Here is a 25,538-nt window from a genome sequence, read left to right as displayed (position 1 = left end):
GTTGAGGTTATTGCTGCGAAAGGAGGGTCACTGCACTGTGAATGTTTACCACCCCAAAAGATTATTTAATAATTTATACATTGAAAAAGATACCTAAATATAATTAGTGATTAAAATAAACTAAAAGTGACAAAAAGAGAAAAACACAACTAATTAATAAAAGGGGAAGAGAGTTATTCCTCAATATCAATACAAAATTAATTCTGTTCTTAGATTTACTATTAACTCTACACCATATAGAATCATATTATTTCTCCCTCACATTTTTCAAACATTAAGACTATTCAAAAATAATCTCAGGACAATGATTTTAAAATTAAAATGTGTATGACCTCGATAAAGTGTTCGGGTTTATATCTTTTTTGAAATACATCACAATATAATGAATTAAGTCTGTCTACATCTATAGGTGGCATTTCAGTAGACAAAGTTGAATGGCTAAAAGTGAAGGCTAAATTCTCTAAGGTAAGATTAATGTTATCCAAATAAATATTACATTGAGATTAATGTATATGTTAAGAAGGATTCTGTTGTTAATCCCTATTAGATACTCCAGTCAAAAAGATAAATTAATGAGAAAATGTTTATGGCGGCATAAAACCAAAGTAAAATTAGCTTGTGATGACAGCAGCTTTAATTTATCAGTTTTATTTCAACACTTACTGTATATTCTTTGGGAACAAAAACTTTTATGAATATTCCCCTCTTTGGGCCTACTTGGAGAGTAAATGTATAAAATCTTGTCAAGTTTTCAGGTCTAGGTATATTTAACAGGGATCTTTATTTCTACCTTAGAAAGCTGCCAATTATAATTGATCAGTAACAGGTAAGTGAGTACCTTTGATCATAAATTATATGAGAAAATGATGTCAACACTTTCAGTGTTGAAAGTGAAATGGAAAATGCCTGATTAGAATGCTTTGGCCAAACAAAGGATAAATATCTCAAATCAGTTAATTACTAATGCTTGTTTCAAAGACTTAGATAAATTGCATTTTGAATATTAATTACTTAAAATATTCACTTGCACTTAGATATTTGGCTGAAATATATATTAGTTAAACAAAATGGCTCAAATGTTTTACCAGCCTCTGAGGCAACTGCAGTTTTAGGATTCTTAAAAAATCAGCATATGAACAGAAACCAAGAATTCAATTTTATAAGGAATTAAAATGAAAATAGAAATTTGCTACATATCTGAAGATTTGGAATACTCCATTTGGAGAATCAATAAGATTTAAGAGGGAAATCAATTCTTCAAGAATTTTTAATATATTTATTGAATCTCTCAAAAATACTTGGGCCTTATATTTTGGGGGGCTGGCTTGTCATTAGCTCATATGATCTGCTATAGTTTTGAATCACTAAATAAATTAATACTATTTTGGAATCAAACACTAAAGATCTGAATGTGATGTTGAATTATATTCATAAAATATGGAATTTGTCATCTCAAGAAGAGCTTTGGTACTACAGTGCCTGGGGTATAGTAAAGAGGTTAATTTTATGTGAACGGAAGTTAATTAACTTCCCAATGAACTGGTGGAAAGAATTACAGGTAGGTCAAAGAGACTTTAGCTATTAGCCATCTTAAAGATATCAAGGGCAATGTTAATGGTTGATGTACACTTTCAACTTTACAATTGTGAAAATTACAGAGATGCCCATGATTATAGCACTAAATACTGTATATCCACAAATATGTAAAAAGGATAAGAACCTGAAAATATTCAGGAATAATTTAAGTACAGTATCTACTGTGCAAACTTCAAAGTAAATGAGACGATAGTCTGAATTGCCTCAGAATCCCAAAAAGTAATCAGATTATTTATTTATTAATACATAGTTTTTAATACATAATATTTTGAGAATTTCAGAAGTATAGTTGGAGAAGAGACAGCCCCTGTTCAGAAGTAGAGAAGATAGGGTAAATTATTTATAAGGCTAGGAATCCTCTAAGTAGAACATAGTTAAGTACATACAGTAGTGATATAAGAACATTATGGTAGCAAATCATCTCCGAGTATCTTGAAGAGTAAAGAATACAATGACAATTTAGGCCTCTTCTCTTCTCTGACGCAATGACTGAGTTTTCCCAAGTCTTCTGTGGTTATAAAATTAAATCCAGCAGATTTAAATATCCATTTACATACATCTATCCCAGAAATATGATGATGCGGCCAGCCATCTACTGATAGCCTTTGCTGAAATAAAATTTGTGCATTAGGGATGGATGTACATTTTGCCGACAAGATGAAAAATGGAATATTTTCTCTTTACTGCATTTCCCCCCAAATATAAAAGAGCTGTTGGTCCCTTTTTCCTATTCTCTTCAGCTAGTACAAATAACATGAAGCTGCAAAATCTTATTTGAGAACCACTTCCAATAATTCTTGCAAATGATTCCCTTTTAAGTTGAACATTCCCACATTATCCTCTTCCAGGGAGAAAATGATGTTTTTTGACATCTTTGTTTAAGCTTGTTGGTTAGCTAAACAATTAAAAAGAAATCTGTACCTTTCCTGAAATACTCTCATGGTCAGATTTGTTTCTTTAAGACAAATACACTATTTCTCTGAAAATAAGACCTCCCCGGATAATAAGCCCAAATCAGGCTTTTGAGCGCATGCGCTAAAATAAGCCCTCCCCTAAAATATTTAAACACATGTACAGACGGTCCCCATTCCTGGGGAGAAGGGTGGAGAACATGCCCCACATGCAACCACATGCACCTGCCATCTATGTGGAACGGCCTCGTGGAAGTCGCTCCCGCAAACCTAGTTACCGCACCCTTTTTCTTAGTGGCGGCTACAAAATGAGCCGCAGGCCTCATGACACCCTCCTTACCTACCAGTTAATGGTGCAATAGTCGCAGCAGGCCATCCCACTGTTCACGAAGCAGCTGATTTGCCGGTGCCACTCAGGCCACCGCCTCCAGCAACCGTGGCCACTTTTGCAGCTGCAAAAGCAGCAGGAGGCCCAGCAAGAGGGCTGGCAAGAGTGTGCCAGAAACAGAGACAGAACCTCCGGCCCTCTCTGGATCAGCTGATTTGCAGGCTGCGAGCCAAGGTTAAGGGGCCTCCTGCACCTCAAAAATAATAAGACCTCCCCAAAAATAAGGCCAAGTGCTTATTCCAGGGGTCAAAAGAAAATAAGAACCTGTCTTATTTCCGAGGAATACGGTATAAGGTGGCTGAAATTTGAGAAGTGTTATGCTTTTAAACTAATAACATTACATTAGAAAACATAATCCCAGGCTGGTTTTTTGAAACCTTATATCCTCCAGAGCAGTTTGACCAACTGCCACAATTCCCGACTCAAAATGTTCAAAGCCTATTTATGGTTTATGGATTCTACATTTAGGAAATCTGGAAAATCAGCTGTTGTGTTAAAAAATACTTTGCTGCAGGCACTAATAAAATATACAACCCAAAGATGCCCTCTTATATATAACATATTAATTTAAGCACAGATAACTCTCTCAGGGAATATACTGTAATGCAACACTTCAGTGCAGCTAAAAAGATAGTTGCTTTCATCCTTACATAATAACAGCTAAAAGGAGGTGAAAGTTATGGATATTATAAGATCCAAACATTAAAAGCTTACACAACCCATCTTGTGTACATGCACCAACATTTTCTGAGTCATAGCTATTTCCTTATGCTAACTTATCTAACATCGCTGTTTTGCACCCATTGGAATCAAAGAGATGCTTATCTGTAGAATTATGCGACATCCACTCCAATATACTGAGTCTGTGGACATCTGCAGAGTAGTTTCTGCTTGCCCTGTCGTTATGGATACTTTTTAGCTTCCTCAGCCTAAGAACATGAATTGAATACAAGAAGGGCAAACTGAACAGCTTCCATTTCTCCACTCTTACCTGCTTAAAGCAGCACTGCTAGGGTGCCTACCTGGATATTATGCTGACATTGCTTCTATAAGGAAAGGTAAAATAGCAACATTTTTGATAAACCAAAGAGAGTCCTCTCCTGAGGACACACTCTTTTAAGGTCCATGATTTTAGATAGAATAGAAAAGAACAGAACAAAATTCTTTATTGGCCAAGTGTGATTGAACACACAAGGAATTTGTCACTGGCACATAAGTTCTCGGTGTATACACAAGCAACAAAGTGATAGGTCATAGATCATAAATCGCAAATATGACACCAGTGTTAATTTTTGGACATGTTATGTACGATGGTTCTATACAGCAGGCATTACACACACACACACACACTCTCCTCTAAACTTGAGGGCCATTTGAGATTGAAACCCAATTCAAATGGCCCTCCTACCTTCTCATGATTGGCCTTAATGGGACCTAGCAAAAAACAATTGTTAAAAAAGAAAAACCATTGGCTTCTTCCAAGGCCCCACTGATTGAAGGCCATTAACTTCATAGACTCCTAAAACAAACTACTAGAAATATTCTTCAATTTTGCAGTAACAAGACTTGGTAATTACTGAACTTTCCGCAATAGAGATCCTTCAACAGATCAGTAGAAGGTAGCACCAGCAAGTTAAGAGGAACAGATAAGTGTAGAGACAGTGAGGGAGTCCAACCTTCTCTTTCTAGCAGGTTCAGCAGAAGATAAGAATGCTGCCTGGATCTTATGAGCCATGGTGGCACAGAGGTTAGAGTGCAGTACTTCAGGCTACTTCTGCTGACTGACTGCAATTTGGCAGTTCAAATGTCACCAGGCTCAAGATTGACTCAGCCTTCCATCCTTCCAAGGTGGGTAAAATGAGGACCCAAATTGTTGGGGGCAATAGGCTGACTCTGTAAACCGCTTAGAGAGGTCTGTAAAGCATTGTAAAGCAGTATATAAGTCTATGTGCTATGGCTATCTCGCATTCCACACGCATCCAATGAATGTAGATAAAAGGCAACATTCTGTAGATCCCACCAGGTCCCATGACTACCCAGAAGTGTTTTGCTGTAGCTTCATTCTACTAACAAACTGAGAGGACAAGTCTTTATATTAGAAAAAATCTTTAAATAATACGTCATCTGCTAAGATTCCAATAATATATTAAAAGTTATTAATTTTAATATATTCAATAAGAACCACTTTAGGAGCCACATTTGTCTCTAGTACAAACTATAAATGTCTCAATTGTGTTTTTCTGCTCACGTATCAAGCGTTGTGAATGTACCTATATATAAATCCCACCCGAATGCCCAAGATTTCTTGCCAAAGGCTATACATGCAAAAAGCCCTAAAATAATTTCACAGTATTTTCCCCCCATCTTAGTAGGTGACTCTAATGGGAAAACTTTAAGACTGATTATGTCTTAAAATTGAAGTAGTTGTTTTATTACTTTGGATCACGAGAGCGTAGAAATTCTCAATTCTGCCTTTAAAAAGAAAACAGGGAGAATAGAGTATGTACAGTATCTCTTACTGCAGAAACACTTATAAATAAATGCTTTCATGGAGTATTGTGACTTAATTGAATATTGTAAATTGCAAAGGGAATTAATTTAAAACTTAAATAATACTACTATACAGCAGACTCCAATATGCAAGATTGCTGGTCTAAAGTAAACACCCATTATTCACCCTAGTAAGTCAGATCCCTCTAAAGACTTTAAGCTTGACATATACTTCCATTTTTAATTAGAACTCACTGTTCCAACGCCAGACAGAAAATTTGTGGGTTATCTTCTACAGGTTATAAGTAGTTTCCAATCTCTTTTATACCCTCCCTGTTTTAAATATTCCACAAATAATGCAAGTATTTAGATTTCCCCCTTATCTTATCAATAAGATGGGCTACAGTGTATTGAAACCAAATCATAATAGTATCAAAGCACTGAAAATATGACAAACTATAAATGACATCAAATTTAATTAAAATCTATTCTGCTCAGTAACAATTGTTTCATAGAGAAAACACAAAAAATTGCTCATTCTGCGACTGGGTTCATACATTGCATTAATCATGATTTAACTATGATTTGTTCATTAAATCACAGAAGTGGGGTTCAAACAACATATCAAGGTAAAATCAAACAAATCACATTATAATTCTGGCAATATGTAAATCCAGCCTATAAAATAGCTGTAAATTAGTTGTTTCTGATACTAACCTCAAAACCAGAGAAAATAACACTGAACTGAGCTTAAATATTAGTACACTTTTATTATTGAATATGTGAATAGGCATGATGTAGTCTTCAAAGTTGTCAGTATTTCCAAGAACTTTTAAGGATAAGCTTCTGCCAGGTAATGAGTCTAAAAAGTAAAGTTGTTGGACATGATCTAATCAAAGCTTAGAGTATCTCCAGTGATTTAAATGGGGGAAAACTATTCAGCAGTTCAGCAACCTGGGAGCCAATTATACGATGTTATCAAACTGGTATAATAGGAACACAGGGTGACCCAGGCTCATCCCAGAAGACTGCAATTTTTGTGATATGTTTCAAAAATAATGTAAGAATAGCAGATGCATCTTCACATTTTGATAGAATAGAGCTGCAAAACTGCTGCCATCTATGGATAGGATAGAGCTGCAAAACTGCTGCCATCTAGTGACAGTCTGGATTTTTGCAGCCCAGAATCTGTAGCCTTAGCACAAGCTGCAGTAGCATCCATGTATTATAGGGAAAGGGAGAGGGGGGGGGATCTCTGTAGAACAGGCACACAAAAGTAGAGATGTGATTATTTTGCTATCCCTCCCAACATTCAAAAATTAAAGGTTCAATATAAGATACTAGCTGCCCACAACAGTGAGATGGCGGGATATTAAACCAACCAAACAACCAATCAATAAAAAACAAACAATGAATCATTATAAGTAATGAGATGTTTTAAGCATGATTTCTAAAGTAAGCTCAACAGCTGAAAGTGTAGTTAACTATGAGTAATCAGCAAAGGCTGCATTGGCTGGAATCACACAACATGCTATAACAAAATGAAGCAAAGGACAAAAATAATATTTTCCCAGAGATTTGTGTCCGTCCGACCCCAATGACTTTCCAGAAGCCTTAAAAAGCTGGCTACTCTCCCAGGGTCAGGGGTAGAATGGCTGTGGTGGTCTCCTTGTTAGATAGGTTTTGGGATGTTGGATGTACTGTCTGAGCAGAAATTAAATGTTTTATTGTACCTTTCATGCTATATATTTTGCATCTTGTTTGTTTCACATGGCCAGCCACTCAGAGTGGCCTTGGCATCATCCAAATAAAATCAATCAAAAATAAATAGTGGTATTCTAAAGCCAATTATGGCAACAGCCCCAAACACAACTAATGAAATCCAAGCCATGTGCTACATGCCAAAATGAGTACAAATGTCCTTAGGATTGTGCTGATTCACTGCTGTGCCAAGATAAATCTAGCTAGCTAGCTGATAGCAGGGACAAGGAGAAACTCCTCTGGTGAGTTTGCAAAAAGAGAGTCAAGAAGTTGCTGATTCAAAATCTCTTGTGATCAAGACATTTTGCTTTGGATCTCCTACTAACAAAGACACTGGATGAAGGAAGTGAGACAGAAATGTGTTTTACCTGGTCTAAGTCTGTCTCTACTATCAAGGAGAACATGAATGAAAGAGAAGATAGTTATAATAAAGATATATAAATATTTGTGACTTGGGAGCTGCTTTTTTCATTTTGTCTTACTTCAGGCAGGTGGGGGAGGTAGAATACCATGAAAATAATCACATTGCTGAAGGTAACAGGGTGATATTCTGTGTCTAAGATTAAGGTTTCCATTTTTTCCCTTATCTATCCTAAAACAGGAGAAAATGCTTCAATCTTAGGAGGAGGGGAATTCGGTTTTTTAAAGGTGTTATAGGATCTGTAAATCTTTCAAGATTGAACCTCATTATTCTTTAAACCTCTCTGTCAAAGACCGGAAAAAAATGTTCATTTCAATTCTCCTAGACTGTCTCTTTCTAAGTTATTGCTAAAGGATGCTACAAGGAGGGCCAAAACTCTGTGGTACAGGTGGTCCTCACTTACCAATCACAACTGGGACCAGCAACTCTACCATCAAGTGATATGGTCATAAAGTGAAAGATCACATGAACACACTTAATTTAAGACGTCAGCTCATCAATTCCAGCTGAGGTTATTAAGTGAATCATCATAGGTTGTTAAGCAATCAGGTAACCGCAGCTTGCAATTTCCTCCTGGCTTCCCCACTGACTTTGCTTGTTGGAAGTTGGCTGTCACAAATGACAATCACATGACTACAGGACACTGCAATGGCTGCAGCTTCAAAGTCAGGTTGTAAGTCACTTTTTTCAGTTCCATCACCATTATACTTTTAAATGGTGAACAAGTGGTTGGTAAGTGAGGACTCTCTAACTATTCAACCCATCTGAACTGCTCTATCAACAAGATGTGCCATCACTGTATGTTACATGTGACAGGAACCTCTTAATTATTTATTTATGTATTTAGAAATAAATATTTATTCCTGTGCATCAGCTTTTAGCAATAAATCAGTTAATTGAACTTTCATGACTGGACCTGGTCTTTTGCACCTGATAAAATTTCATTGTAACTCATTAATTAATTTCAGTTAGCTATAATAGAGCACTGGTTATTCCAACTGGGAAAAATACTTAAAAGGAAAATTGTACTGTAATTACTAGCCTTTGTATTTATTATGTTTGTTTATTATTTTATTAAATGGAATATTTTGCCTCTGCTGTTCAGGTCTTCACTTTTCACAAGACAATTAAAAATTATCTTTTTCTAAAAAAAACACCCTTTTTGTATGGATGGTAGATTAGCTTCATCTGCCTTCATACATTGGTTTTGGTATCTTAAGATTTATATTCACTTTTATTTGTGCTACATTGTTAACCACCCTGTCTGCAAGGCATGTCACCATATACTATACAAATCACTACAAATAAATTTGCTAATTAGGCAGTATATGTATTAAATAAACATCCAGAGCATTAAATCAAAGTACAGAGAATCATAACTCTCATATATTCTGTAGTTTTGGCTTCCACTAGATTGTATAATATGAACTTCTTCAAAATTTGAAGTTTTATAAAACTTCAGTCAGCCTGAATTATCTGGGCTTGATAGCACTTAGGTGTTATTATGGTACTACACTATATATTCTATTGCTTCTTTGTGTGTGTCCACACGAACATACATTACATGTAGTCCTCAGTTTACAACTACAATTGTGCCCAAACTTTCCACTGCTAAGCAAGACAGTTGTTACATTTTGCCCCATTTAATGACTTTTAATGACAGTGGTTAAGTGAATCACTGAAATTGTTAATTATGTGGTTGTGAAGTGAATCTGGCTTCCCCATTAACTTTGCTTGTTGAAAGGTTGCAAAAGGTAATCACATGACCCGGGACACTGCAACCGGCATAAAGACATGCCAGTTGCCAAGTATCTGAATTTTGATCACATCACAATGGGAATGCTGCAATTGATGTAAATGTGAAAAACAATCATGTCACTTTTTTTAGCGTTGTAATAATTGGAATAATGACTAAATGAAGAGTTGTTTGTTTGTTTGTTTTATTGGATTTATATGGCCCCCTTCTCCCAAAGGACTCAGGGCGGTGTACAACATTAAAAAACACACATCCTGAAAGTTAAAAAGAAATTAAATACATATCCCAAAAAAACAACCCCAAGAGTTGTACATCGAAGACTACCTGTATAACTCTATGAAACCCAGATACAGGTTCACTTTATAGTATATGAAGAAGGATCTCTTTGCAATCAGTGTGGGCATTCCTTTTCCACAAGTGAGAATATTTGGAATTTTGAGGGCATATTATAATGATTCCCATGATTCAATGATTGGCAGGATGAATCACAAAGAGCCCATTTTACTAAAGGCTTGCTCTCCAACCTTTCAATTCCCCACCTTACCGGCACCATCCTCAAATGTTTTCTATCATTTCAAGTCTTATTTGTGCTTTTTTCCGGGTAAGACAGCAAACATACTGTAGACCCATATAGTTTTTCTTTTTAAAAAAACATCTCCGGGTTGCATGTAGAAATCAGAAATATTTTCTTAAATAAAAGACTTTATTGCTTTTCAGGAAGCTAGACTCTCAATTTTTAAAAAACTTTTAAAAATTCAGGAGAAACCTACCAGACATCTTATAAGATGTCCATGGGCACAAAAGCATCTTCAGGTATTCCCATTCAGCGGTGGATTTCACATTTTGTTACCACGGGTTTGCCCTACCCCTGCTTGACAGGCACACATGCCCCTTCCATGCATGCTCCTGGCCTTCTGCGCATGTGCTTTGCTCACAAATGTGCTTTCTGCGCAATGCGCCCAGCCTAAAAAACGTGCCTAAATAGGACAGCATAGAGCTGGGGCTTCCGCTACCAGTTCAGGCAAACCGGCTGTATACCACCTCTGTTCCCATTGGTGTCCCAGGGCTTGATACAATGAAAGAGCAGATGACAGGGAGTATAAACAGTACCAATTATGATGCCTTCCAAGACATTCTAATCTTAGTAGTAAAAATATACAACATTTACACAATACCTTTAATAGTATCAAACTCAATTGTTCCAAAACTGGGAATTTTGAAATCCTCCTATAATCAGAATGAAGTGACCTCCTGGTGGAGAAAAATTCAAATTAAATTCATTCAGATTACAGATGGTCTTCAATTTATGATCATACTGGAGTCCAGAATTTTGGTCATATGTTGTTCCAGTTTAAAGAATATTTAGCGAATTTTTCAACATTATGCAGACTATAAGGAGGATGTATGATGAATCTTTGGTTGTTTAATGTATTCATGGATCAATATGGAATGAATGCTCATGATGATGTTATAAGTGTATTGCTTGGACTTTAATTTGTATGCACTTTTCACTAGAGATGATGCCATATTATTGGCTGAGGTACTATATGATGCAATAAGAAACATAAATCTCAAAACATGTTTCAAAACCAAGATATTTTATATTTGACAAGGAAAAAAGCAGTGAATTATTCCATGTTATACTCTCTGTATGTGTGTGTGTGTTAAAAACTAAAATACATGAAGTTGAGTACCTTGAAATAAATGTTTACAGACAATAGGAAAAGGAATGGAAGCATTTAAAGAGGTGCAGATGCTGGTACAATGGTCTGTTGCAAAAGTGAACATTGAACCTTCATTATGGTTCATTCAAAATAACTGTGTTTAGGAACATGTTTCTGCACATTTAGTGATACTAAAGTGATAATTGAGTAGGTCAGAAGAAACATAAAGATGAGTTGGATGCACTAGAAATAATACCTTGGTGTATGCGGGGTTTTAAAAAAGAATAGGATGAAGTATGAATGGATGCTGAATTAATGTGGTCTGCAATTAAAAGCAAGTGGGAAATAAGTTTGTTAGTCAATGAACTAGAATCTAATAGCAAAACATAATTTTTGAGCGAAAGGGGATGGCACCAAATAAGTTATGTTGCCTGAAATTACTGAGATCCTTTAAGAGAGAGAAATAAGGTTTAAAGAGCAAAAAATGCAAAGCGGTATATGGATATGCTGAAAACAATGATGGTTTGCAAGGACATAAACACAGGGAGATGTATAGTGAAGGGTATTGATGTAAAACCATATTTAGATTTCCTTTTCTTATCTCTTGGCTTAGTGTATTTGGCTTGTTATTTCGTATTCCTTTTCTGTGCTTTACATAATATTGGTTATCTCTAAAGGGAATAGCATGATGAATATATATTTATGCTGAACACTGGACATCTAGCAACATTGCATCAGTTAATAAAACTGCAGCAGCTGCTCTCCTTCAACTCATGTAGTTTGAAAAGCCTCCAGTGAGATGCTCAAGGAGGAAAAAAAGGTGACAAGCATTAGATTGCAGGAGAATGGTAAACATTTATTGAACTTGATGCAATTGCATTTTAATTGTTCTTCCAACCAAATAAATACAAAATATAATTTATCCTTCACATTAAAATCTACAAAATTACAAAACTGTTGTGCTGGTTATTCAAAAGGCTTCTAATAGTGTAAGTATTGTATTTTTGTTAATTGCACACACACATGCACACACACAAACTTATTATTTTTTTAAAAAGAAGAAAGCAAAACATTGTAGCTTTCCCCTCTATCAGCTATCTATGGTGGATAAATATGCCATGCCTAAGTTAACAGTTCTGGAATGATAAGGATGACTGTCCCAAACTGCTTTTTCCAAAAGGCAACTGAACTTTCTTGGGTTTTTTTTCCTTTGAAAGCATTTTCACTTATAGATCTATGGTGAAACAGAAGGTTCTTCATGAGTCCAGTTGCCTTTTGGGATAACCATGACCTGGCTGATTTGAGAAGTGCCATAGATGATAAACATGACTATTCTAAAGAATGGAATGTCTTTCACCAAATTAGGGCCTGTAGCATTAAAATGGAAAGATGACTCAGACTGATATCTCCAGTATACTTCTCTAGTTTTTGATGCTGGACCAGAACAGGAATATTCCTTGCAACCAGTGACAGGCTGTGATTATCAGAATTGGAGCATTCCTTTTTTCCACTTCCAATGTTGCAGGTACATAGTTTTCTTTTAAAAAGTGTGTATTGTTACTAAGTGTACTATGGATATAACGGAGTAGGCATTGCTATTGAGTAATATAAATTTTTGCAATAATTTGCAGAACTCAGAAGGGATGTTTTCATAGTATAGCTTCAGCTGGTCATACTGTTTACTGTAGATCTATATTCCTTGAGATCCTACTTTTTGCTTTAATACTCTTATATGATATTTGTGCCTTCAACTCAGGGAGAAATCTCTGCAGTCTTTTGGCAAAGTTTTTCAAAAGAGGCCTGTCATTGCTTGTGTCTTAGGGCTGATAGAGACTGATTGGCCCAAGATCTCCCTGCTGATTTCATGACTAAGTCAGCAGTAGAACAGTAGAACGCTGTAGTTACTACAGTAGAACACATGGTCTCCTGCATTCTAGCCTGGTGCCTTAACCACTATGTCAAACTGGCTCTCATATCTACTATGTATAGCTTAAACATATTAAACTCACTGGTGGAAAAGGAAACTATACAGATGTATCTGCATATCACTTTATTTTATTTCATTTTTTTTTCATGTGAGAAAATGCTTAGCAAGAGTTTCATATCAATCAGTGCTATTTCTGTCCTGGTTTCTTTTTCAGGGCAAATAGAGTTTACCTAAACAATAAAATACCAATTCCTTTTATAGCAGATTACCTCCAAATTCAAATGAGATCAAGGCTGCATCCATAATTTTCAGAAAGGAACTAATAATCATATGAATAGTCTAAAGTGAATGGTTTGTATTCAGACAGAATATTGATGACTGACAATGTTTGATGCTATTGTTCAAGGTCTGAAATAAGTTTTTATTTGATACTAAATATCAAAATCCAAGGTGTCAGACAACCCACCAGGTGAATATGATAATCCACCAGGATTATATAAATGTTTTGAGTCCTAAAGAAGATCTTATTCTTATCAGTTTAGAACTGGAATAAAACCAACACCAACTAAGTACAACAAAATGGCATTAATCAACTCATCTTTATGAGAATACACCTGGCAATTTGAATAAAGGAAACAAGCCAGTGGTTTGTTCATTAAGCCAACTTTTCAAGATTTCTTAAATGTGAGCCACCACATTTGAAAAGCCAATGCATATAAGTGGCCTAGCATTTGATGTTAAGCCACTGAAATCACCACAAAATTATGTGACAGCTACAATAAGAATTTTTCCAGGACTACCCATACTCTTAGTTCTCCCATTTTTAACTAATCCATCCAACCATAGGTAATACCTTCTTCTCAAGAACCTCTACAAATAGAGCATAATTAACTATTCAGTGCAACTACTCCATATCCTGTCATTTGTAGGAGAAAGAAGTATCTATTTCATGGGGCAGAGTCAAAGGCAATCACCAGAGAGATGGGAGTGCACTGGGTCACCCTCTCCACCCTCGTCTTTTTTTTACATAAAGGGCAAGCACTGAAAAAAGTGACCATTTTTCATACTTATGACAGTTGCAGCAACTCCACAGTTACATGATCAAAATTTGGATGCTTGGCAACTGGCATATATTCGAGAGGTCCTTGGTACTGTCTGAGCTTGTTTTGTTTTCTTGCAGACACTTCATTACCCAAACTAGATAATATCATCAGAGCTAATAGTCTCCTTACTAGCACATGATATTACCTAGTTTGTGTAATTAAGAAAACAAAGCAAGCTCAATGAGCACCAAGGACCCCTCATTTCAACCCTGGACTACAAGTATTCTCCTTTATTGGCACATATTTATGATGGTTGCAGTATCCCAGGGTTATGTGATAACCTTCTGCCAGGTTCACATAACTGTGCTACTAACTTAACAACTGCAATGATTCACTTAACAACCCTGGCAAGAAAGATTATAAAATGGGGCAAACCTCACTTAATAGCCGGTCTTGCTTAGCAATTGAAATTTTGGTGAATCGTGGTCCTAAACAGAAGACTACCTGCATACTCTCGAATCCTGATTATGTGTGTCATCCAACCTGGTGCAGAATTTAACTAGGAACAGATCTATAGCTTTTACTCAGTGTCTTAAACTCCGGAAGGGGAAAAAAAAGCTTTGGAAGTTCGTTTGGCACGAAATGGGCCATTGCAGAAGGCAGGCGCGCGGGAGCCTCGCCTCACTTCACCTCAGAGGACGCGCGACTTGCGTTCGCGGTCGGCCTTTCTGCCCCAGGCAGCAATCTCTACCTAAGGAACGCGGGGTATTTGCCTTCCACGCGAGACTCTTCCAAGGGGAAGCAGCCCACGGCGCGTCCTCGCTTCTCCTTCCACCTGCCTCAAACTCCTCTGCTCTGACTAGTAGGCGTCGCGTTGGGAGGCAGCGGAGGAGAAAGACGAGGCGGTTCGCCGCTGTACCCCAGCAGCCTCTGTAGTTCTCCGGCTCGTTGTTGTTTTTCTCTCTCTCAAAGCAACCCGCCTTCTCTCAGATTTAACGGGCGGGATGAGCGCTCGCTCTTTACTTCTCTGAGGAAACAATGAAATGGGTCCGCAGTCTCCTCACACTTCCAGGACTCTAGAAGTCGAGGGGGCATCTGCGAGGGGGCAGCGGCGGTGGGGAGCAGCCCGCTTGGATCCAAGCGCAGTGTAAATTCGCCGCCCTTTATCTGAACCCGCCACAGTTTGCCAAACGGGGTCCCAAAGACTTCCCCCCACCCCAATCCTCGCAGAGTGTTTGCAAGGTCTCCGACATAGAGGGGGAAACCCCGCGCGCTTCTCGGCCACTTAAGAGAGCCTCGCCGCCTCTAGCGCTCGGGAGCGAGCAGGTGAAGCGAGAGCCAGTCCGCAGCCCCCCGCAGCAGCGGAAAGCGCCGCACTATACAGGAGCCGAACTCCACTGAAGGGTTACATGGACGGCGGTCGCTCCAGCCAAAAGAACAAGAGATCGCGCCCGCGGACACGTCCCTCTCGTCCCGGCGCTTTCCGAAGAAGCGGGATCCTCCTCTCCTTTTCCTCTAGCTTTTCCGTTTTTTTACGCGCTTGTTCCCGCTCCCCAGGCGCGTCCTCGGTCGTTCTCCCATCTTAGATCGGAAGACGCTCGCCGCAGTCCCGGTCGTTTCCGAGGGCTACATCTGGACGATGGGTGCCACTTTAGGAACAGAGGGGGGCAATCTCAGGACCTTCCCGGTTATTTCTGAGAAAGTCCTCCCTCGCCCCTAAGGAGACGCCGCCGTCGTTTCGAAAACCTTCGTTTGCCCAAACAGGCCGGCTTTTGGGAGGACACCGTCGTGTCTGCTCCTCCGATCCTTCCCTTTTGTAAAGAGCCTCTCCCCCCCCCCCCGAGTTTCCTCCCTCGCGCTTTCTAACAGCGCTTCCACCAGTCACTCCGATTCATGCTCGGGTTTTCTCTCACCCTTCTAAAAGCACCTCCAGGATGGGACTTCCCGATCCACAAAGAAGAGACGGGGGACTTAAAACGCTCATTCTGTCACCCCAATAGTTCTCAGTCATCCTTCGTATCAATTCTAGGCGCTTTAAACCTCACCCCCCACTCCCGCCCCGTCAACCAGCTTGTACGAGTGTATCTATGTCGTCGGGTAAGCGAGGGACGGCCACTATACCCCCCCACCCCCGCTTCTCAACACCATCGACGCCGATAGTGGCCCTGTTCCCACGCAGTACTCCCCCACTCCTCCATGACCGAAATAACAGCAGCTGTCACAGAAAACTCCCGTCCTCTTCAACTCCGTCTCCCCTACCCTCGTCCCCCTTCCCGAAAGAAACGGCCTCCGCAACAGATGCTACCCCAGCCTACGAGCATCGTCTCCCCATCAACGCCACGTCGAAAGACCCGGAGGGGAAAAATCGGGGCGAAAGACACGAACACCTCCCCCCCAGCCTTCAGGCTTTTGACTCCAATGGCCCAAGGTGAACCTTCCTCTGTCCCCCAATAACTATTAGAAACCCCGCTCGGAACCACCACGCCGAGGCAAACCCCAACCGCAGCACCAGCAATGGCTTAGCTTCCCTCTTAATCATCTCAACCCCCCCCCCCCAATTGACTTAATCATACCAGCTCTTTCCATCTCCACCTCGGACACCACCACTACCCCTTCCCCGAAATCCACACGCACCGAGAGTTTGCAGCGCTAATTTACAGCCGGCCAAACATATTTTCTCAGCGTGGCTGGTTTTAAATCTTCGGCAAAAGGTATAGTGAAGATGTTTGCGTGTGTGTGTGGAGTGGGGTGGGGGTAAGCTTAGATGCCCCCTCTTGCCTCTCCCCCCCCCCAAACCAGTACCACCACACGAGGGTCCTGGGCGGTCTTGCTCATTGGCTGCCCGCTTACCTTTTTCAGCGCGGACATTCTAGTGCATTATTCATTTAGCGTATAAGTGAGTTGCATGCTGCCTTCAACGAGTCAGGTGAAGGATAGTAGTGGCAATAACAGTGGTGGCAATAGTGAAGGTGAAGAAGAAGAAGAAGAAAAGAGGCAGAGAAGTATGCATAATGAACATTATCCCCCGGGTGTATTTGTCTCATAGACTTGCGCGCGCCCGCCACAACATTCGGGAAAAACGGCGCCGCTGGATAAGTTCCCTTGCTGCCCGGCTGCTCCGTATAAAAAGCGGCTTGTGCGCTGTGAGCAAAGCGGCTTCGCTCGCTGCTGCCGCCGCTCTCCGACCCGCTTTCTAAGCGGAATTCTCACCCTTCTGCGCAGCCGCGCACGGCCTCCCCGCACCCTCCCCCTCCAGAGCTCGGCAGGCGGGGCACGGTTCCCGCCTCCTTGGAATGCTAGCGTAAAGACCGCCCGCTTCAGATCAAGAGCCAATGAGAAGCCAAGGCCTCTGCAGATTAGATACAGCCGGATGGAAAGAGGAAGCTGGGAGTGGGTCCGAGCACCAGCAGCAGCAGAAGCAGCGGGAGAACGTGGAGGGATTGTTTTTCAACCAGGCGCTAATGATTCTCCCTCTGCGAGGGGTGTGAGCCTTTGCTGCTTTTGTGCACCGCTCTGGGACACATGGCCTTGAACAGGAGGAGTGAAGGTGAGGCGGCGGGGCGAGCTGGGGAAGCAGGCAAACAAGGCGGCTGAAGCATAGAAATCAAGTGAGATGGGCTGGACAAATCTCTCCCCCCACCCCACTCCCAAGTACAGTACTGTAGTAGAGTTTGTGCGATCGATAGAGATCCCAAAGGTGCTTTTTCAGGAGGCAACTGGACTTTTTTCTTTTTCTTTTGAAGACGTTTCGCTTCTCATCCAAGAAGCTTCTTCAGTGGGGAATGGAAGCGAAACGTCTTCAAAAGAAAAAAAAACAAATAAATCCAGTTGCCTCCTGAAAAAAAGCACCTTTGGGACATCCATGACCTGGATGACTGAGAATCTCGACAGACTGTAAACTTTGTTTATATTTTAGGCATGGATAAGGCACTAATGGCTAACAAGAAGTGTCTTAAGACTTTTCTGTTGTTAAGGGGGTGAGATTATTTGAAGAAGCTTTGGAGAGAGGGAGAGAGAGAGAAAGAGATTCGGTTTGCCTGTCACCTAGGTTGGTGGGCAAAGTGTAAGGTCCTATATAGTAATGAAGCTGACAGATGACACAAGTTTATCTGTTTTGGTTCCACCTCCAGGAAGCATGATTAATGTGCAGTCTAGCAAATCTGAGAAATGCCATACCAGGAAAGGATGGACTGTTATTAAGTCACATCCTAAGGTCCCAAAATTTGGGGTTGCTGGATGTCCTTTTATATCCCTGCAAGTGTGTTTGTCAAGAGAGTTAACCAAGTGCTGAAAAATATATTTCAGTGAGTGATTGATAACATTATATATTACTAGTTTTTATTCCTGTAATATTGCATCATTTACTGATAAAAGTTTTAATGTTTTTAAAAGTGTGCCTAGGACCTTGAGAGGAATTGATCTATATTACAGATAAAGCCAATTTGCCAGGAATGCAGCAAACCACAATCTTGAAACCCTATTTAAAGAGATGGACCTACTATTATACAGAGTGAGGCAGGTTCATCCAGAGTGAGTAGGAGAGAGGGGGTAATCACTGCCCAAGGACAAGATTACCAGGGATAAAGTGTAAAGTATTACATGGGCTCCCAGTCCCCTCTAAATTAGCTTGTAATGTTCAGATATAGTAGAATAGCCTGTCCTGTTGTCAGTGTTAAAATAAGACAACAGTGGAATTTGTGAACTGGAAAAGTTGACCACTTATTCAGGCTGCAAATAACTTGCACCAGCCCTGCAACTAAATCTTGGAATTCAAATTAGAATGACCAGTGGGCTACCTACTGATGGAGTTGATTATATGCAAATTTTGTAATTATGTTGAGAAGACTTTTGTAAATTTAAAGTTAAAGTTTAAAATCCTTCTGGCTGGATTTAGAGAAAAGTATCAATGAACAGCCGTTAGCCTAGTATAGGCATTCTTGACTACTATCCCCCTTATTTTTTACCATAATATGGTGGGGTGGCATTCATCATATCTGCTGTTATAATGAAATCCTAGTGTGGAAGATACAGAAATGTTTATTTAGTGTTTATATCCAGCCTTTTATTTAATAAATTACTCAAGGCGGTGAGTGTACCAATTTTACTTCCTCCTTCTGTTTTCCCCACAACAGCCCCCCCCTCTGTAAGTTAGGTTGGGCTGAGAAAAAGTGACTGACCCAAAGTTATTCAGCTGGCTTTAATGCCTAAGGCAGGACTGGAACTCACAATAGCACTTACACTTATATACCAGTTCACAGTGCTTTACAGCCCTCTCTAAGTGGTTTACAGAGTCAGCATATTTCCCCCAAGAATGTGGGTCCTCATTTTATCGACCTCTGAAGGATAGAAGGCTGAGCCAACCTTGAGCTGGTCAGAATCAAACTCTTGGCAGTTGGCAGAATTAGTCTGCAATAGTGCAATACTGAATTCTAACCACTGCACAACTAGGTCATTATTCCTCTATAAGTGAGAAGTTTAGAGAAACAGTGTTATGGCAGGAACATTATGGAGTGATATGAGTGGGGCAGCATTTCGATGAAAATTATAAATTATTTCCACTGGCTCTAATATCTTGGGTGGAGCCTGATCATGAATCAAAATGTTGTGAAAGTAAAGAATCTTATCCAGTGTGTGTGTGTGTGTGTGTGGTTTTTTTTTGGGGGGGGGGGAGATGGCAAAGTTAGTTATAACTTAATTTGCCTTAACTTCAGCTCTGTGTTAATCAGAAAGAAAGATTAAAATGTAGTTAAACCTCCTTCTGGTTCTCAAATCAAAAGACAGCAAGTCACAAATTAGGGCTTGTTATTCCAATATTCTTCCCCTGTCTGCTTTTTAGGACCTTATTCTATTGGTATTCAGAATGTGTTCTGAAATGATATATGTAGGAGGCAGGGGCAACTCCAGCCATGATGATTCTGAGGTTTTTTTTCCCCCTATAAGAGTATTCATCAAAAAAAAAAAAGAATCAGGCTGACCAGTCATTACCGAATCACAATCAAGACACTTGCCCCCAGAGCAATCCTGAACTTGGGATGTCTGGTGTCAAATGTTTGTATGCCTTGAAAAAGTTTCTTACATTGAGGGAAGATAGGAATGGCTAGATTCATACTCCACAGTATGCTATAAAATGCCTCACCAAATCTTGTCTCACTATGTTCCTATGATTCCAACTATTGAGCAGTGTAAGCCTCAGTATAAGAAGTGTAGTGCGAGATGGAACTGACCTTGGCTGATCTTTAAAAAGTAATTGGGGATGGACCTAGTTAGTGTTTGTATGGTAGAGGCTAGATTTAGAGCAGGGGTGTCAAACTGGATTTCTTTGAGAGCAGGATCAGCATTGTAGTTCTCTGCGGGCCGCCCAGGGTGGGAGACAGATGCCTCCTGCAGTACCCTTTGTGCCCTGTTTTGGCAGGCAGAGTGCTGCAGGAGGTTGAAAATGGGGCACGGGGTGGTGGCACTGTTTTGGCTGCCAGAGGCACCTTGGGCCGATCCTTTGCTATTTCCAGGCTGATCCCGCGGGCCAGATTTAAGCACGCCATGGGCCTTGAGTTTGGCACCCCTGATTTAAAGGGTGAAAATATCCTGGAAGAAGGCAGTAGTGAATCTCTTCATATTATTTCCAAAGAAGGTCAGTGAAGATATGCATTGTTATATGTGAGGATGTCTAATAAAATGTCTTTAAAAACCATGGTTTTAACTACTTTGACTTTGTATGTGTGACCCCAAGCTAGAGAACATAAACAGTGATGAGCTGCTTGTCAGAGGAATAAATCTTGGTTTGTAAGTAATGCTAAGATAATGAGTTCTAAGTTATGATTTGTTCACCCTGTTCAGATAGTGGGAGCAGCAGTTGGATAGAAGGAAAGAACATAAATGTGCATTTATAATGGGTGTGAGTGCAGCCAAAATACTAGTTTGCTTATCTTTAAATATATTACTAGGTTTCCTATGTCATTTAGTTACGCCAGTGAAATTAGTAGAATGACAAAGAGAGGTAGATTTTTCACTATTTTGAAATGCAGATAAGGGTTCTTGAAGTGGTTGTAAAACAATACCACTATTTACCATTGGAACTTTTCTCTACTATTGACGTAAAGGAACAGCTATCCTTTGGGTCATCAAAAAAAAACATAAGCAATATAATTATTGTCAGTTCCACTCTTCCTTTATAGCTGTTCTGGCCAAATTATCTGATTCTAACTGATGGGTTTGCTAATATACCCTTCTGTTCGTCTCTCCAGAGTGTGCAATTCTTCCCCGTTGGTAAATGTCATGTGTAGCACGGAAAAGTCAAGCTGCTTTATTTATTGATTCTGTGTTATTTTTGCCCATTGCAACATTTCATCTCACAAAAGTTCACCATCACACCAGTTTGGGTTTGCACAAATCCCACTTCTGCCCTCAATTCCCCTTCTCTTAAGTTTTGTTTGTAAGAATTTCATATATATCATTTGGAGCTGGAAGAGAAGACTGACTTGACCACATTAAGGAAACTGACAAGACGTGTTTGGAATTTGGAGATATTTATCTCTCCATTCCTTGAATTGTTTTGCAAAATCATCTCTTTTCAAGAGCATAAGGAGTAGTGCAATATCATGCTAATGGGTAATGGGTAAGAGGTTGGGGAGAATAAGAGAAAGGGATGGGCTCGAAGAAGCAACTAGGTTTATATAAGCTAGATATATTTACAGCTGCATTTGAAAAGGAAATGGGGAACAAAGAAAAAGATCTGTTTTTAACTGAGAAGCAGCAGATGGTAGCCATTCAAGGGGAAGGAGATAAAACCATAAACATCTGGCACAATATCCACAGACAGGTGCTTTGCCCTTCCTTGGTTTATGACCTTCAGACTTCTGGCAATTGCCTGGACATTGGCTGCAGTTTTTATGGCAACACTGTTTTTCCAGAAATAATTTGCCCTTCCCTGGTTTTTAGGGTTAAGAACTAGTCTAAGGTCACCAGCCATATGGGATTAGAACGCACAATCTCTTGGTTTTGTAGCCCAATGCCTTAACCAGTATACCAAGCTGGCTCTCTTCTTGCCCTTGCTCAGGGGTGTCAAACTCAAGGCCCAGGGGCAGATCCAGCCAGCGGCATTCTTATATCTGATCCGTGGGGCTGCCCTGGGAACAGTGAAGAACCGGCCCACGATGCTTCTGCCCACGAAAATGGGCTCCTAAGCTCGGTTGGGGGCGGCCTGGAACACCGGGGGCCACCGGAAGCCCTATATCAGGGCTATGGGTAGGCCACAGGGATGTCTAGGCCAAGACCATCTGCCCCCAAGAACATCGTCCCCCTCCCAATTGGGAACCCCATTCCTTAAGAACTCTAGATTACTATCTACAAACTCTCTCTATGAACTCCCACCCACCTAGGATCATCTAGGCTGCTACCACCCTTTGGACCATCTCTCCACCACCCAGACCACCACTTGGACGTTTGATTACTCTTTCCCCCCCTTTTTTTTGACTGACCACTCATCATCCACAGCACCTTGACCCCATCGTGTTTTTAAGATCTTTTAAGATTATTTATTCGAGGCTAGACCTGCTCCGCCTGAGGGAGTCCCCCCTCTCGCAGGCATGGCCCTTGTCGCTTGTAAGGGCCCGCCTTGATGACGGGTTTATAGACCCCGAGAGGTGGAAGAAATGGAAGAAACGGAAACTTAGGGGGTTTTTAAATAAATGTTTTTTATCCTTTTTAGGGGGTTCCAAGGGGGTTTTAGGGTGGGGGGGTTCCTTAGGGGGTTTTAGGGTGGGGGTGGGGAATCTGTCCAGGAGGGGGGCCAGTGCCAGGCGAACAGGTGAGTCTAGGAGGGAAGTGAGTGTGGTGGAGGGGGGGAGGGGAAAGAACATTCCAATAGAGGGTTGTCTTATTACATCGGTCGCGGGGAGGAGGGGATGCGAGGACAGGAGAAGACCACAACGTTGGTTGGGAGACCGTGGTTGTTGGTTACACCCGGTCGTTTGTACCAACCCCCGCAATCTAGGTGGTCAGGAACTACAGAGCCAGGGCCTGGGGCTGATGCTCTGCAATGCAAGGTCCGTGACCAACAAGGCCCCCCTCATTAATGAGCTGATCTCAGAGGGGGAGCTGGACCTTGCAGGGATAATGGAGACCTGGTTGGGCCACGAGGGTGGTTTACCCCTCGTGGAAATGTGCCCACCGGGTTTCCGTGCATTCCATCAGCCTCGGGCCCTGGGTAAGGGTGGTGGGGTGGCGGTAGTTATACGGGAATGTCTAGAGCCGAGGGAGTTCACTGTACCTCAGATACCCGGATGTGAGTCCCTTGGTGTGAAATGGGGCCCAGGGAGGCAGTGGGGCTTGCTGATTGTATACTTGGCTCCTCGCTATGCGTCAGCAGCCCTGCCCGAGCTCCTCGAGCTGATCTCAGAGACGGCAGTTGAGACCCCCAAGCTTGTGGTTATGGGGGATTTCAACTTGCCGTCGACGGGGGAAGCATCCGAGGTAGCTCGGGAGTTCATGGCTTCCATGACAGCCATGGACCTGACCCAATTAATTCAGGACCCCACACACGAAGGTGGCCACATTCTGGACCTTGTTTTCGTATCTGAACAGTGGACGAGTGATCTGGGAAGAGGGGATGTAACCATTACCCCCCTGTCATGGTCAGATCACTCATGTCTCCGGCTGGACTTCCCTGGCGCTACCCCCCACCGCGAGGAGGCGAAACCAAACTGTCCAAGTTGGTACCGCCCCAGGCGCCTGATGGAACCGGATAGGTTCCAGACGGAGCTTGGGCCATTCCCTGTAGCCCTGACCCGCTCTCGCTCCGAGAACCTAGTGGCCGCCTGGAATAGGGCGGCCGCTGGGGCCCTGGACCGAGTTGCGCCTTTGCGGCCTCTCCTGCGGCAACGACCCACCCGGGCTCCTTGGTTTACCGAGGACCTGAGGGTGATGAAGCGCCATAGGAGACGCCTAGAGGGCAGGTGGAGGTCCTCACGCTCCGAATCTGACCGAACACAGGTAAGAGCCTATTCACGGACTTACCTTGTGGCATTAAGAGTGGCCAAACGTAGACATTGAGCCACTCTTATTGCGTCCGCCGATAACCGCCCTGCCGCCCTGTTTCGGGTGACCCGCTCTCTCTTATCACAGAGGACGCGGGAAGCCCCTTTACAGGGCAGAGCAGAGGAGTTTGGGGAATATCTGCAGGACAAAATCGCTCAGATCCAGAGCGGATGGGCCCCCTTCAGTGGACCAGAGGAGCCGCCAACAGTGAGTCTTGTGAGACCATCCTGGGAGGAGTTTGATTCTGTTGCCCCCGAGGATTTGGATAGGTTGCGTGGACGGCTGCGACCGACCACATGTTTAATGGACCCGTGTCCCTCCTGGTTGGTACTGGCATCCTGGGAAGTGACACGAGGCTGGCTACTGGGCTTGGTGAACGCCTCTTTGAGCGAGGGGTCCTTGCCTGCCACCTTGAAAGAGGCGGTGGTGAGGCCCTTACTCAAGAGGCCTTCCCTTGACCCGATGGAGCTAGCTAATTATCGTCCAGTCTCCAACCTTCCCTTTTTGGCGAAGGTTGTAGAGAATGCGGTGGCACAGCAGTTTCCACAACACCTTGAGGAATCCGAATATCTAGACCCACGCCAGTCCGGCTTCCGGCCCGGACACAGCACGGAGACGGCCTTGGTCGCGTTGGTCGATGATCTCTGGAGGGCCAGAGATAGGGGTTGTTCCTCTATCCTGGTCCTATTAGATCTCTCGGCGGCTTTTGATACCATCGACCATGGTATCCTATTGCGCCGGCTGGGGGGGATGGGAGTCGGAGGCACCGTTCTGCGGTGGTTCGGCTCCTACCTCTCTGACCGGACGCAATGTGTGTTGGCAGGGGGGCAGAGGTCGACCCTGAGGTCACTCACTTGTGGGGTGCCTCAGGGGTCGGTCCTCTCGCCCCTTCTGTTCAATGCATATGTGAAGCCGCTGGGGGAAATCATCCATGGTTTTGGGGTGGAGTATCATCTGTACGCTGATGACACGCAGCTGTACATTTCCACCCCAGACAACCCCAACGAGGCTGTCGAGGTGATGACCCGGTGTTTGGAAGCCGTCGGGGTCTGGATGGGGGACAACAGACTCAAGCTCAACCCCTCCAAGACTGAGTGGCTGTGGCTACCGGCACCCCGGTTCAGTCAGTTGATTCCATCACTGACCATAGGGGGCGAGCAATTGCCCCCTGTGGAACGGGCGCGCAATTTGGGCGTCCTCCTAGATGCCCGGCTGTCAATGGATGACCATGTGGCAGCCGTGGCAAGGGGGGCGTTTCCACCAGGTTCGCCTGGTGCGCCAATTGCGCCCCCTACTGGACCGGGATGCCCTACGCACGGTCACTCATGCACTGGTGACGTCTCGGCTGGACTACTGCAATGCCCTCTACATGGGGCTTCCCTTGGGACGCGCTCGAAGACTGCAGCTAGTCCAGAACGCAGCCGCGTGGGCTATTATGGGGAGTACTAGGTACTCCCACGTAACACCGCTCCTGCGCGAGCTGCACTGGCTGCCTGTGCTCTTTCGAGTGCGTTTCAAGGTGTTAATTACTATCTTTAAAGCGCTCCAT

General features: G+C 42.2%; 1 protein-coding gene across 2 annotated transcripts in view; it reads left to right on the top strand.

Moving 5' to 3' along the window:
* Window positions 1–17,306: 17,306 nt before the first annotated feature.
* The window catches only part of ERICH1 (glutamate rich 1), a 104,655-nt gene continuing 96,423 nt past the window's right edge, over window positions 17,307–25,538 (top strand). Inside the window, exon 1 of one of the 2 annotated variants that reach the window (XM_081945754.1) lies at window positions 17,307–17,504. In XM_081945754.1, coding sequence (XP_081801880.1) covers window positions 17,480–17,504 — 25 coding nt within the window. In that variant the 5' untranslated portion in view covers window positions 17,307–17,479. The remainder of the gene's footprint in view (window positions 17,505–25,538) is intronic. The other variant, XM_081945753.1, reaches the window with a different exon arrangement.

The sequence above is a fragment of the Natrix helvetica genome (genome assembly GCF_964273705.1).
Source record: "Natrix helvetica genome assembly, chromosome: 2".
In the NCBI taxonomy this organism is placed as follows: Eukaryota; Metazoa; Chordata; class Lepidosauria; order Squamata; family Natricidae; genus Natrix; species Natrix helvetica.
Note: the sequence above shows the minus strand (reverse complement) of the source record. Positions and strands in the feature narration are given on the sequence as shown.